Source organism: Xyrauchen texanus, chromosome 9 (genome assembly GCF_025860055.1).
Source record: "Xyrauchen texanus isolate HMW12.3.18 chromosome 9, RBS_HiC_50CHRs, whole genome shotgun sequence".
In the NCBI taxonomy this organism is placed as follows: Eukaryota; Metazoa; Chordata; class Actinopteri; order Cypriniformes; family Catostomidae; genus Xyrauchen; species Xyrauchen texanus.
Window position 1 is genome coordinate 47430088 of NC_068284.1, and position 14589 is coordinate 47444676.

Consider the following 14589-nt stretch of genomic DNA (forward strand, 5'->3'; position numbering starts at 1 on the left):
CTTCACTTTTTCCGTAGAACACAAACAGAATATTCTGAGCTATTTTGAATTCAAACAAATGTCCCTTTCAACAAGTCGGTGCACTTGGCGGCCATTTTTGGAACCCTCCAGGCCAGCTATCTTCTTTGTAAACAAGCAGCAGAAAGGTGAAAGCTCCTATCTACATGAATGGGGAAAGATCAATAGTCCAAAACGGTCGGTCAAGATTTGGATCAAATAGCATATTTCCAATCAACAATACAATCTGACAACACTAGTTTCATACATTGTGCTTCTTTACCTCAGATTACGCTGAATAAAACGCCTTTTTCAGGCTGGTTAAGTCAATGCGCATGCTCGTTCTCAATTTGATTGACGGGCGATCTCAGAGGGACTTCCTTTTCGTCAACCGTTGGGCGTTCCAATTTCTCCCATTCATTTTAAAGCAAGTGCTCCAAAATAAGGAATTCTCTATTTTGGTACTCTGTTTAATTGTTTGTAAATTCCAATTTTATGTTGAGATAGGCTGATATATATTTTTTTATTTTATTAAAAAATATATTTTTAATCAGATAATGGACATTCTTTCCTGTTTTGGTCTGTGAAAGTAGTAAAAAAGTTGAAACATCACATTTGTATGGTTAAAACAGAAAATGATTATCTAATTTCCATGTTTTAAGGAAAAGGACTGGCTTCTATTAACCATAACATTGTAATAGGCCTAAAAATTTAATTTGCAAAAAAAGTGTGTACATTGGCATTAAATACTAAAATAAATGTGAAGAAACCAAAAAAACCAAAAACATTTGTGGACAGAAACACTTATAGCCTAAATACATTTTAAAATGGCTTAATGTTGGAATATATGTACGTCTTTATAATATTTTTTTTTAACTGAAGTAAAATGTATTTGCATATGTTTTAATATTTTGTTAGTTTTGTATTTATGCTATTGAAATTATGCTATGTATATTTTCCGATAAAACAATAAAATATTGATTTACACCATCTGTGGGTTAATTTCAGCCACTGGCCCATTAAATAAAACATTAACCATCCAAGGTGGACATCCTCCAGTCAGCTGTTTCCACAAGTGTGTGACATCATTTCCTGTTAGATGCAGTGAGCCTATAATTATTATGCATTATATTTGGGTATTTTGACTCAGACCCCACAAAAGAAAATATCTGTTATGATATTAATGTAATTTTTTTCCTAAGCAAATTTTACATTCACAAATGCACATTTTCAAACTGTAAACCTGTTTTATCTGTCTTCTTAAAAGAAATGGAAAATTATTTAAATGTGATCTCGGTATCTGTTAAAGCTATAAGGACTGTTAGTATTTGCTCTGCTTTTGGACCCTTCATGTGATATAATGGCCTTTAATTAAGACAAATTATATCAGACAATAGACATCCTCTGTTTGATAAATTTGAGATATTACCCTCAGGTAGAAGATTCGGGATGCCAGCAATTTTTAAAAACAGGGGAAAAATTCCTTGCCACACGCAGTAAAATTATTAAATGATAGGTGTGGGTGTTCACTGAGTGGGTCTCAGTGAAGATTAGAATTTGTTTTTATTTATTTTATATATAAATCTGCATATTTGTTACATGTATATTGTTGGTCTTATATGTACGCATGTTGAAACACAAGCAACAAAAATTTCCCTAAGGGGATAATAATAAAGCAATCAATCAATCAATCAATCAATTATTTTTACAATTGTATTAATTTTTTTGTCTTCTTTTATTTTTTATAGTTGTTTTTTATAATTGTTTTTGTTGATATTATGTACTGTATCTTAATTTTATTTGTATTTTTTTTTGTTGAATATTCTCAGCAATAATAAAACAAATAAAATAAATAAATAAATAAATAAGTATTCTGCGCTTCTTCTGTAAACTATTATATTGATTAGATTTTTATTACAATATCGCACTATCAATTGTTTACATTTAAGTCTATTAATAATATTAATATGAATCTATAAAATGTACTTCATTTTAAACATCTATATATGTACGCGTATACAGAGCTTATATATATGAGCGCAACAGTGCCCGCCCACTTTTTCAGCCGTCTGTGTTCCGGAAGTATTTCCCCCATTTATTTCTTCCATAGACTTTTAATAAAATCCTTCTTAAAAGAGTTGTGAAACATGAACCAAGACAACCAGCTCCGAGGAGAATCAAAACATCACAAACGTTGTTTTGAGACAAAAAAATGTTTAAATCAGACATAAAGACAAAAGTACAAGACTGTGCACTTACCGTCTTTCATGAGGGCACAAAATACCCACAAAATCCCATGAAGCATTGCGAATGTTATTGAATAAAAACGATGGGAATATACAAAACTATTGATTTTATGTGGTTGATTATATAAGAATAGAAACAATATATTTTATGTTTTTTGCTAAATATTCAGATATGTACAAATATAAAAGGGAAACGACATGATTACGTCATTCACAGTGCTTAAAGGGAGTGCGCGGTCGCTCTGAGGCAGGTTTCGCGGGTTTCGCTGGCTGCGGTTCTCTGATTGGTGGATCTTTCTCTGATGGATCATGGGTAATGTAGATGTTTACTATGAAGTCCGCTATCAAACTCGATTTTTAAACAATGAAGTTGAGATAACGCGGACGAATGGCTTCAATGGAAGCATAAACCATCGATGTAGAACCTCACAGCTCACGGTAGTTCTCTCTTTAAAGGTTTATAAGTTATCGTTGAAATTCAATTAATCTATGGGATAAATTAATGCTATTTTTACTTCTGGAACAGACAATTGTGCACTATTGTTCACAGGAAAATTGTTATTGAGACAGGAATCGCTTGATTAAGATGGGCTTATGGGTACTAGGCCTATATTAGACAGTATACAATTTTAACTATAGTATTTTATGTCAATTGGGCTCTTGAAGGTGTTCCTATATATTACCTGGAGCAGTGACTTCCCCAAGTACAGAAGTGAAGGATTAATATTGTGTATATGTAATATTTGAAAACGCCAGCATCTTTGTCCGCAGTGGAAAACTACTGTTTTGTAAATTATTCACGAGTCATTTGAATACATGCAAATACACTGGCATGGCTCCACGTACCCATGGCAACCATCGGTTAACTCCGCCCACAGCCAGCAGCATCAGCACCAGTCCTGAGTGTCTGTATCTGTTCATCAACTGTGTGACAATATCAGAGTTTTACGTGATATGAGGACTAAATATTAACTAAACATTCACATGATATTAACCAAGTACAGTTACATTTTCAAAAGATATTGTAATTATAAATCATATGAAGATATAACAGCACTTGTAAAAGGAAATCTGCATTAGAGAGGGGTAAATAACAGGTCAAGTTCACTGGGGTTTCTAAAGTGAAACATGATTATCGCAGGTCAGTAGCGCCATCTAGCGGGAAATAATAGAACCTTTTGAAATCTGTTACATTTATGTTAATGCAACATTTGAAACAGAACTTCAAAGTTTTAGAACGCAGTTATCCAACAGTCATTGTTTGCAGTGAGTGACATTCATTTACACTTTACTCACTCTGTTAATTCAGCTGGGTTGAAATAAAGTTATAAAGCATGCAAAATATGAACTTATTCAAACATACTTAATATTTAAATTATATTAAACTTGAGCAGCTCAGTCTATTCCTGCCACATCATGAAAGCCGGGGAAGTTGTCACAAGGACTGCATCTCAGTAACTATAAAGAGTTCATACACAAAACCTCACTAACATCTCTAGCATCAGTGTCATTTACAGTTAATTTTATCCCCCAAAATAAAATTCCAAAAATCATCATATTGCTCCAGAATGTCTTTTTTTATTTTTTGGTCAAATCAGTCTCTCATTGTGACAACTTGCCCCATATAGTGTGACAACATGGGGTCACCTTGTCTTTTTTTTTAAATGTGGGTATCTATCTATCTATCTATCTCTCTATATATTAGTTTATTTTTAAAAGTTATACATATATCTTTTAAAAATAAACTTATCCTAACAATTACCAGAGTTTATTTAGCAGAGATGGGCCACTTCTATTGAAATAAATGGGACAAATTGGAACGGCCAAACAAGGAGCAGCTCTGAGAACCCAATGGTCAATGGATGTAGAAAGGATGTCCCGCCTTACAGGTAAAGAGCCAATCATCTTTTAGATACAGACAGACATCACCTGTCAATCAACTCTAGAATGCGCATGCACACAAGCTATAAAAGCTGGGAAATATTTTTTTTCCATGCATAATCTGGGATAATAAGAAAAAAAAAAGCACAATTTAAGATTTCAGTATTGTCAGATTTTACTGATGATTTGAAATATGTCCTTTTATCGTAATCTTACCAAACCGTTTTGGAGATTTTGTTCTTTCTCCATTGAAGTAGACAGAAGCTGCACTGTCATGACTGGAAATATCCTCCCGAGAGCATTTCAAAGATGACCGACAGTGGACTGACTTAATAGAAAGACTTTGCAAATTCTCACAAATAGTGTGATATCTATGACGGTAAAATAGTGCTTCATGATTTGCATGTACAGAGTAAGATTTGTGAATAAATAAGGTTAAATCAAATTGCATGCGCACAGAACATGTGTAAAGGTGTACATCAAGATGCAAGCTTAAGAAAAAAATATTAGCCATACTTTAATGATTTGCATAAGTGTAATTCATGTGTTGTGAATCTGTAATTGCGTGTTAAAGTAAATTTGGTGTGTATTCTTCGGAATTCCTTTTTTATTTCCCACGCTTACACTTTTGGGCAAAGTTTTTGCGCCTAAACATGGCTAAAAATATTGCAAACCTGCAATATATGCAAGCAAAGAAAGGGTGTCCTGAACAGCAAAACAGATTGACCGCGTATAATCATTCTGTGTTTATAAAATTAATTAGTGCAAACGTGTAAATGATTTCCAGAAATAGTCCGATATACTTTTCCCTTTGTTGCACTTACACTTTTGGCAGGAATTTCTCCCTAAAAAGAGTTTTGCAAGCACGAGGATCGGCGGGTCTTCCTGCTTATACCAATCATATTAGGTTTTGAGTTGATGGATGATACATCCATCCATCAACTCAAAACATCCATCAACTCAAAACATCCATCCACTACATACATCCATCCACTCAAAACATCCATCCATACATCCATCCACTCAAAACATCCATCCATACATCCATCTACTCAAAACATCCATCCATCCATCCATCAACTCAAAACATCTATCCAGCCATCCGCTCAAAACATCCATCAACTCAAAACATCCATCCATCCATCAACTCAAAACATACATCCATCCACTCAAAACCCATCCATCCATCCACACAAAACAACCAACCATCCATCCATCCATCCCTCTACTCAAAACATCCATCCATCCATCCACTCAAAACATCCATCAACTCAAAACATCCATCCATCCATCAACTCAAAACATCCATCCATCCATCCATCCAACTCAAACATCCATCCACTCAATATCCATCCATCCATCCAATCAAAATCCATCCACCATCCATCAACTCAAAACATCCATCCACTCAATATCCATCCATCAATCAACTCAAAACATCCATCCATCTACACAAAACATCCATCCATCCATCAACTCAAAATATCCATCCACTCTATATCCATCTACTCAAAACATCCATCCATCAACTCAAAATATCCATCCATCCATCAACTCTATATCCATCTACTGAAACCATCCACCCATCCATCAACTCAAAACATCCATCCATCCATTCATCAACTCATAACATCCATCCACTCAATATCCATCCATCCATCCACTCAAAACATCCATCCATCCATCTATCTATCTACTCAAAACATCCATCCATCCATCAACTCAAAATCCATCCATCCACTCAAAACCCATCCATCCATCCACACAAAACAACCAACCATCCATCCATCTACTCAAAACATCCATCCATCCATCCATCCATCCATCCATCAACTCAAAACATCCATTCATCCATCAACTCATAACATCCATCCACTCAAATCATCCATCCATCCATCCATCTACTCAAAACATCCATCCATCCATCAACTCAAAATCCATCAATCCATCCATCCACTCAAAACCCATCCATCCATCCACACAAAACAACCAACCATCCATCAACTCATAACATTCATCCACTCAATATCCATCCATCCATCCACTCAAAATCCATCCATCCATCCATCCATCAACTCAAAACATCCATCCACCATCCATCAATCAACTCAATATCCATCCATCAATCAACTCAAAACATCCATCCATCTACTCAAAACCATCCATCCATCTACTCAAAACCATCCATCCATCCACTCAAAATCATCCATCCATCAACTCAAAATATCCATCCATCCATCAACTCTATCCATCCATCCACTCAAAATCCATCCATCCATCCATCAACTCAAAACATCCATCCACCATCCATCAATCAACTCAATATCCATCCATCAATCAACTCAAAACATCCATCCATCTACTCAAAACATCCATCCATCTACTCAAAACATCCATCCATCAACTCAAAATATCCATCCATCAACTCAAAATATCCATCCATCCATCAACTCTATATCCATCTACTGAAAACATCCACCCATCCATCAACTCAAAACTTCCACCCATCCAGCTACTCAAAACATCCATTCATCAACTCATAACATCCATCCACTCAATATCCATCCATCCATCCAAATCCATCCACCATCCAAACATCCATCCACTCAAAACATCCATCCACTCAATATCCATCCATCCATCCATCCATCAACTCAAAACTTCCACCCATCCATCTACTCAAAACATCCATTCATCAACTCATAACATCCATCCACTCAAAATCCATCCACCATCCATCTATCCATCCATCCAACTCAAAACATCCATCCACTCAATATCCATCCATCCATCCATCCATCCATCAACTCAAAACATCCACCCATCCATCCATCTACTCAAAACATCCACCCATCCATCTACTCAAAACATCCACCCATCCATCAACTCAAAACATCCATCCATCCATCCATCAACTCAAAACATCCATCCATCAATCAACTCAAAACATCCACCCATCCATCCATCTACTCAAAACATCCATCCATCAATCAACTCAAAACATCCACCCATCCATCCATCTACTCAAAACATCCATCCATTCATCAACTCAAAACATCCATCCACTCAAATCCATCCATCCATCCATCCATCAACTCAAAACATCCACCCATCCATCTACACAAAACATCCATCCATCCATCCACTCAAAACCCATCCATCCATCCACACAAAACAACCAACCATCCATCCATCCATCCATCCATCAACTCAAAACATCCATCCACTCAATATCCATCCATCCACCCATCCATCAACTCAATATCCATCCATCCATCCACCCATCCATCAACTCAAAACATCCATCCATCAATTAACTCACAAAAACATCCATCCATCCATCACTCAAAACATCCATCATCCATCCACTCTATATCCATCTACTGAAAACATCCACCCATCCATCTACTGAAAACATCCACCCATCCATCAACTCAAAATATCCATCCATCCATCCACTCAAAATATCCATCCATCCATCCACTCAAAATATCCACCCATCCATCTACTCAAAACATCCATCCACTCTAAACATCCATCCACTCTAAACATCCATCCACTCTAAACATCCATCAACATTCATCAACATGTGTAAAAGATGTATTTAGGTGTGGATTTGATTGAACAGGGCCCAGTTGATATTGGATAACTTTTTTGCTTCAATAAATAACATTATCATTTAAAAACTGTATTTTGTCTTTACTCAGGTTGCCTTTGTTTTATGATAGATTTGGTTTTCATTTTAGAAACAATTTAGTATGAGATGCACACCAAAACAATATAATTTTTCAGAAGGTTTGACAAAACCTTGTCTGGAAGTCTAAAATAGATTTAAATGCTTGCATAATATATTTGACAGGTCTTACATAAAGAAAGAAAGAGCATCATAAAGCAGATTGTAAGTTGACCGCTGAAGTTTGAAATCACGAACATTCTAAAATAGACTCGTAGCTCATTTAAATATTCTGTCAATGTAATATAGTCTGGGGGAATTTGGCGTAAATGTAGTATTTACATTATATACATTATAACAAACATTAGTTCTTACAAAAATTTTGCCACTGATAATTTTCACATGGAAACGAGCTTTGCGGCAATCTTGCGGAAAATTGTCTTTTGCCAGAGGTTCACCACTAAAAGCTCATTTGCATGTGAAAATAACGAGCAACAAATTTGCGTCTAGTTTAGATTTTCTGTAAGGATGGTACTGTCCCTTTAAGAACAGTGACTGTTAAGGGAACGCGTTTTGTTTGAGTGGTTTCTTTACCACATGCGTGCTGGGGTAACAAAAATATATGCTGAATAAGTGATGAAAACAAAGCCCCCCCCCCCGCCCCGCCCCGCCCCATATCATTAGTTTAATATACATTCATTGGGCACAAATCCTCACAATTGTTTAATGTCAGAACATTAGATGCATTCAATTAATTTCATGATCCAGAATCAGAAGAAATCACAGCGAATCCTACAAATCCTCAGTTTCTCATCGCAAATCTTTACATGAATATATGCACGAATTTAGTGATCAGAAAAGTCAGACATCTTCCAGAAACAGAGTTCCAGACTCTTGCAATTATATTCTTCCAAGTGAACAAACACAGACTTCAATCAAACCTGATATCACATTTATCAGTCGTGTTATAATAATTGATAATAATAATAATATTCTTTGTTTTAGTATTCTGTGATTGTCTCGTTAGTACAATGTCAAGAAAAAGTATGTGAACCTTCTGCATTTATGCATAAATTTGTCTTAAAATCTGGTTTGATCATCTAAGTTACAATAATGAACAAACACAATCTGTTTGAACTAATAACACACATATTGAACGCATCATTCAAACATTCACGGTGTTGGTTGGACAAAGTATGTGAACCCCATAGGCTAATGACGTCAACAAAAGCTTATTAGAATCATCAATGGCAAACCTGGCATCTAATTAATTTAATGAGATTGTACGTGTGGGTTAGAGCTACTCTGACTTATAAAAAGCACTCAAATATTTTGAGTTTGATATTCATAAGAAGCATCTGCTGACGTTTAGTACTATAGGTACTCTGACTAGAAGTGGCCGTTAGATATTCATCCGTCCACAGTGAGACAAACTGTCTATAAATGGAGATGATTTAGTACTATAGGTACTCTCACTAGAAGTGGCCGTTAGATATTCATCTGTCCACAGTTAGACAAACTGTCTATAAATGGAGATGATTTAGTACTATAGGTACTCTCACTAGAAGTGGGCGTTAGATATTCATCTGTCCACAGTTAGACAAACTGTCTATAAATGGAGATGATTTAGTACTATAGGTACTCTCACTAGAAGTGGCCGTTAGATATTCATCCGTCCACAGTTAGACAAACTGTCTATAAATGGAGATGATTTAGTACTATAGGTACTCTCACTAGAAGTGGCCGTTAGATATTCATCCATCCACAGTGAGACAAACTGTCTATAAATGGAGATGATTCCTCAAGAGAGCCGTTCACACCAGAGACATCCTGAGAATATGTCTGAGCTGAAGCAGTTCTGTAAGGAAGAATGATCCCGAAATCCTTCTGAACGTTGTGCAGGTTTGTCCGCATCTACCAGTCCAGAAAGGCTTGATTGAGGTTATTGCTGCCAAAGGATGATCAACCAGTTATTAAACCCAAGGGTTCACTTACTTTTTCACATACAATCTGAAAATCTTCATGTCAAGACACAATTTTTAACAAAAATCTGGATTCATTAAAATCAGTACATCAGTACGGTACAATTTAAATCATATATTATCATTTTTTAGGATTAAATTAAGATTTACTAATTTTTTTTGTGCATTCCAGTAGGCTAACACTAAGAATTTGGGAATGGGGGGCATATATTTATCGTGAAAATAAATGACACAAAGCAAAACTATAATAGCCCTAAAAAAACAGTTTCTTTTTCTTAATATTAAATGTTTTTGTTTTGGGTGTTAATATGACCTGGACATGACCTTGACGTGAAATTCACCCAGATAAATCTCTTTTTAGAGCATAGATTTCATATAATCCAATACTTTGATCCGAGTATGAACAAAAAACTAGAATAACACTATACATTTTAAAATCTCAAAATTCATAAAACACACCGGGGAACAAACTTAATGAACATTTGATGCAGTTCAACTTTAGTCTAATACTAAAACCCATGTGGAGATGATGTAGATGTGTTCATATGTTGCTGCTCTCGCTTTTTAGGCACTTGGGTGTCCAAATCTGTCAGATTAATACATGTGCAAGACGCAAAACGCACGTCATGGACAGTAAAACACGCTACAGGAGGAGAAGACTGAAGACACACTCTCAATCGATCAGTCGGTGTGCACGACAACATATAGGGTACATCAAGTGCAAAGTTTAAAGAGGAGGTAACAAACGGATCACTAAAACAAACCATACTCACGTTCAGTTCCTCTAAATATATAGAGATCATTTTACTCCACTGTCATGGGTCAGATGACCTTCACTAAAGGTTAAAAGGTTAACGGGGTTAGTTCACGCAAAAATGAACATTTACTCGACTCCTCCTCATATTGTTCCAAACCTGACTTACTTTCTACTATGATGCACGTAAGATGTTCTTAAGCAGAATGATTATTGTCCTCTATTCCATATAATGAAAGCAAATGGTGACTGACTGCAACCCCGGGGGGTGACGCGTCATCTCGCAGCACAATTTGAATAATCAAAAACGCGAATGAGAACATTTGAGAGCTTTTCAGGGTAAGATTTTCAGTGAATAACGGCTTAGATTTCCATCTGCTCCTCACACAAAGCTATCGTATGGCTTCAGAAGACTTGGAATATAGTGTTCGAGTCATATGGACTACTTTTTTGAGACTTTAGTAATACGGTTAAGCCACGTTCACACTACTATGGTTACGTTTCAAGTAGGGCTGCACAATTTGGACGGAAAGTCATATTGCGATTATTTTGAAAGATATTGCGATTACAATTTGAACGCGATATGGTACACACAAAAAAACTATGTTCGATATTATATTGTAGCCTATTTTCAAGATTTACACATTTCAAATTCATAGCAAATAATTCCATTAAATTTGCATAATTTTTAACTCCTATAAAAATTTTAAGGATTTTTGTTATGAAATTAAAATGGATCTTACGTCTTACAATGAAACAAACTTGGAAAACTATGATGCATTTTAAGTCATGTGATCTATCCAACCAAAACAATCAAGATGGCGGCCCGCGTTATAGCGGCGCTGTTGTACTTGATACTCACTTTGATAGCGTTGTTAAACAATAAATGTTACGTTGTACAACCTTCACATTCCGTTCCTTCAAAGGCGAAGGGAAGTTTACTCGGAATTTGTGCCCGGCGACGGAACACGAGGATAATTGCGTTTCAGACCGTACATGCAGCGGGATTTCCCGCATGCGCAGTGACACGATTTAAGCGAAAACGTTAGTGTGAACGGAGAGCGTTTTGAAACAAAAACGCTGTTTTCAAATGTATCCGGATTGGTGTAGACGTAGTCTGAGCATGAGAGGAGTTGTGGAGCACAGAACCGCTCTAAAAACACTGTAATATTACACTAACAGAGCAGCGCACAAAACTTTGAAGTGAGCAGCACATGCAGACTATTTATAATAAAAATATTACTCAAATTACAGCCGTTTGTTGTTTTATAAAATCGCACACGGTCATTTAAAAATTTTTATTTGTATTAATTGTGTGTTTCCTAACGTCATATTTTCGAAAGTCTCCGTTTTGGCGAGGGATGCAGCGATCCGATACCTGGATACCGATATCGGCTCCAATACTCATGTTTTTAGACAGACCAGGTAACGGCCCAACGAGCCCGATCCACAGTGTTAGTCATGCTCGTTACGGTCAAGCTTCATAAAAGCACCATTAAATTAGTCCAGACGACCCATGCATTTTATTCAAACCCACATAAAGACATGCGATAGCTTTGTGAATCGCGAAACGTTGTGATCTATAAGGAAATACACAGTATGCATGCACAGTGCATTTTAGTGAATGGCGCAGCTGTGGACACACATACGTAACATGCGCAGGCTAGTAAGGAAGTCGCGGCTGTTTTCACATTTGAGCGCTACTCATGAACAAACACATCAGATGTAGATGCTCAATCGTTCGGTTCACTTCTCATATGCACTTAGAACGGCACCAGAGAAGCATTTTACCAGAAACTGAATAAGCGGCGAATGAAACTACTGTGAACGAGCCCACATACAGACACTTATAGGACGTCCTGGAGTGTCCCGACCGTCAAAATAAAAGTTCGAGTTAAAGGTGCACGACTGATTAATGATGCATTTAAAAGTTGAAACAATTATGCAAAGAAAATTGGCTTCTTTTCTACCGAATTACTGTTAATTTTGACTAGTTTTGTCTTAATAGGCTATACATTTATAATGCAATTAGACGTTTGTGTTTCTTTACATATAAGAGTCCCCGTAATTATTTCCACGCATTGAGGTATAGATATTCTACATATCTATACAACTCTATACAACACTAGGATCGGAGCCGATATTGGCCGATACGGAAATTTCAGATATTGGAATCGAAAAAGCGGTATCGGTGCATCCCTAGTTTTTGGTTGAGGAAAGCGCCTTCTAGTGTAAACGTAGCTAAATTAATGCGTTTTCAAACTAAAATGCATTAGTGTTGACGCCTGGCAGTCACTGGCCACTGTATGCTTTCATCGTATGGAAAGAAGAGCATAAACATTCTGCAAAATATCTACAGAGGAAGAAACATTGTTAGAATGGGTTTGGGAAGATTAGTAATTTTTGAGACTTGGCAGAAAGTTGATAAAAGCATTTTTTACATATACTGTAGAAACACAGGAAAAAACTGTAAGCACTGCATACCATGTGTGTCCAAAAAGACATTCAGGACAGTAAATATTGCACACAGGACGTCCGGTCTGTGACAGCAGTAGATGCAGGACATTCATTCAGTGTATCTCTGTACCAAACACACGTCTGCAAAGTCTTTGATCAGAAAGTTCAAATTTAAACAGTAAACATCACACATTTGTCAAAACTATTAGGTTTCTGCATATGCATGTGAGAGACACCACACCCAATGGCAGCATGTGCTTTAGATTCAATTAAACGTCTATTCCCGTTTTCTTGCGCGACAGGCGCAGCTCAACTTTTATGAGATGCTTGCACCATCTGATGCCTTGATGCTGCCATGAAACGTCTTTTGTTCATCCACTGATGTGAGCTTACTGGAGTGCAGCTGTGATTTCATCTTCTCATCTCTCTCTGCCGCCCCCTGCGGGCTACCGCGCATTATAACCTAACTGCTGAAATTTCCGCAAGAGGATCTGCATTACATCAAAGGTCATGAAGCTGATACCGACAGCGATTGGACCTTTGACCCAGTTCATACTCAAGCCCTTGTAGAGGCCGCGGATGACGCCCTCCTCCGCTACGATCTCCCGCATGGTGCCGGCGATGGTGCTGTAGGTGTGACCGGTGACGCCCGCCGTCTGCATGCGTCTGCGCACCACGTCCAGCGGGTAGGAGGCAGACTGACCGATCAACCCCGCGCACGCTCCAAACGCCAGACGCTCGTAAGAGTACGGCTGCGGGCGCCCCGTTTGCTCTGAAACAGCGAGAAGAAAGAACAAATCACTCAAGGTTACGGAAAACTACATTTCAAGTAAAAACATTTTATTGTTTGTTAAAATGTAAAAACGTAAGTTTGCAAAAATTACAATTAAACTACACCTTTAATGTTCATAGTAAAGTTCAACCAATAGCTGGAATCAAGTAGACGCGCATATTTTCATAACGTACCAGGTCGTCCAACTTCCTCGCTCACTTTCCTCCAAGCGACGTCTTTATTCGTCCGGTCTCTGTACATGTATGACGTTGTGTCATACAATTCCGGGTGACCACACGCCGCTACAACAATCGTTTCATAAATTTTTTCCTGATTTCTTCTGCTACTACGTCAGTACGTCAGTGACATCCGGACAATCTCAATGCTGATTGGCTATCGCAACAACACGTCATGCGAATTTCTTGCTCGAGTTGAAAATATTCAACTTGCGTGAATACGCGAATGGAGCGATTTCACGTGTTTGAGTAGCGTCATTCGCATCTTTGTATTGACTTATGTAATCGTGCCGCGTGAAACGCTCGCTTCGCATTGTATGTGAATGCGCCATTAGAGCACATTGGACATTCCAAATTGGGGAGAAAAATATAAATAATAAAAAATAAAAATAAATTGTATTTTTAAATAAAAAAAAAAAATACACATTGAATTACACTTAAGCAATTTCGCTTTAATATTTTCAATAAATGTCGAATGTTGTCGGATACATAATGTAATAAAATAAAATATTTTCAATAAATGCCGAATGTTGTCGGATACATAATGTAATAAAATATTTTCAATAAATGCCGAATGTTGTCCGATACATA

General features: G+C 37.0%; 1 protein-coding gene across 1 annotated transcript in view; it reads right to left on the bottom strand.

Annotated features, from left to right (window-relative positions):
• Positions 1–8502: 8502 nt before the first annotated feature.
• Positions 8503–14589, bottom strand: part of slc25a42 (solute carrier family 25 member 42) — a 28324-nt gene continuing 22237 nt past the window's right edge. Inside the window, exon 8 of the mRNA XM_052134088.1 lies at positions 8503–13762. Within this exon, the coding sequence (XP_051990048.1) occupies positions 13437–13762 (326 nt within the window). The 3' untranslated portion in view covers positions 8503–13436. The remainder of the gene's footprint in view (positions 13763–14589) is intronic.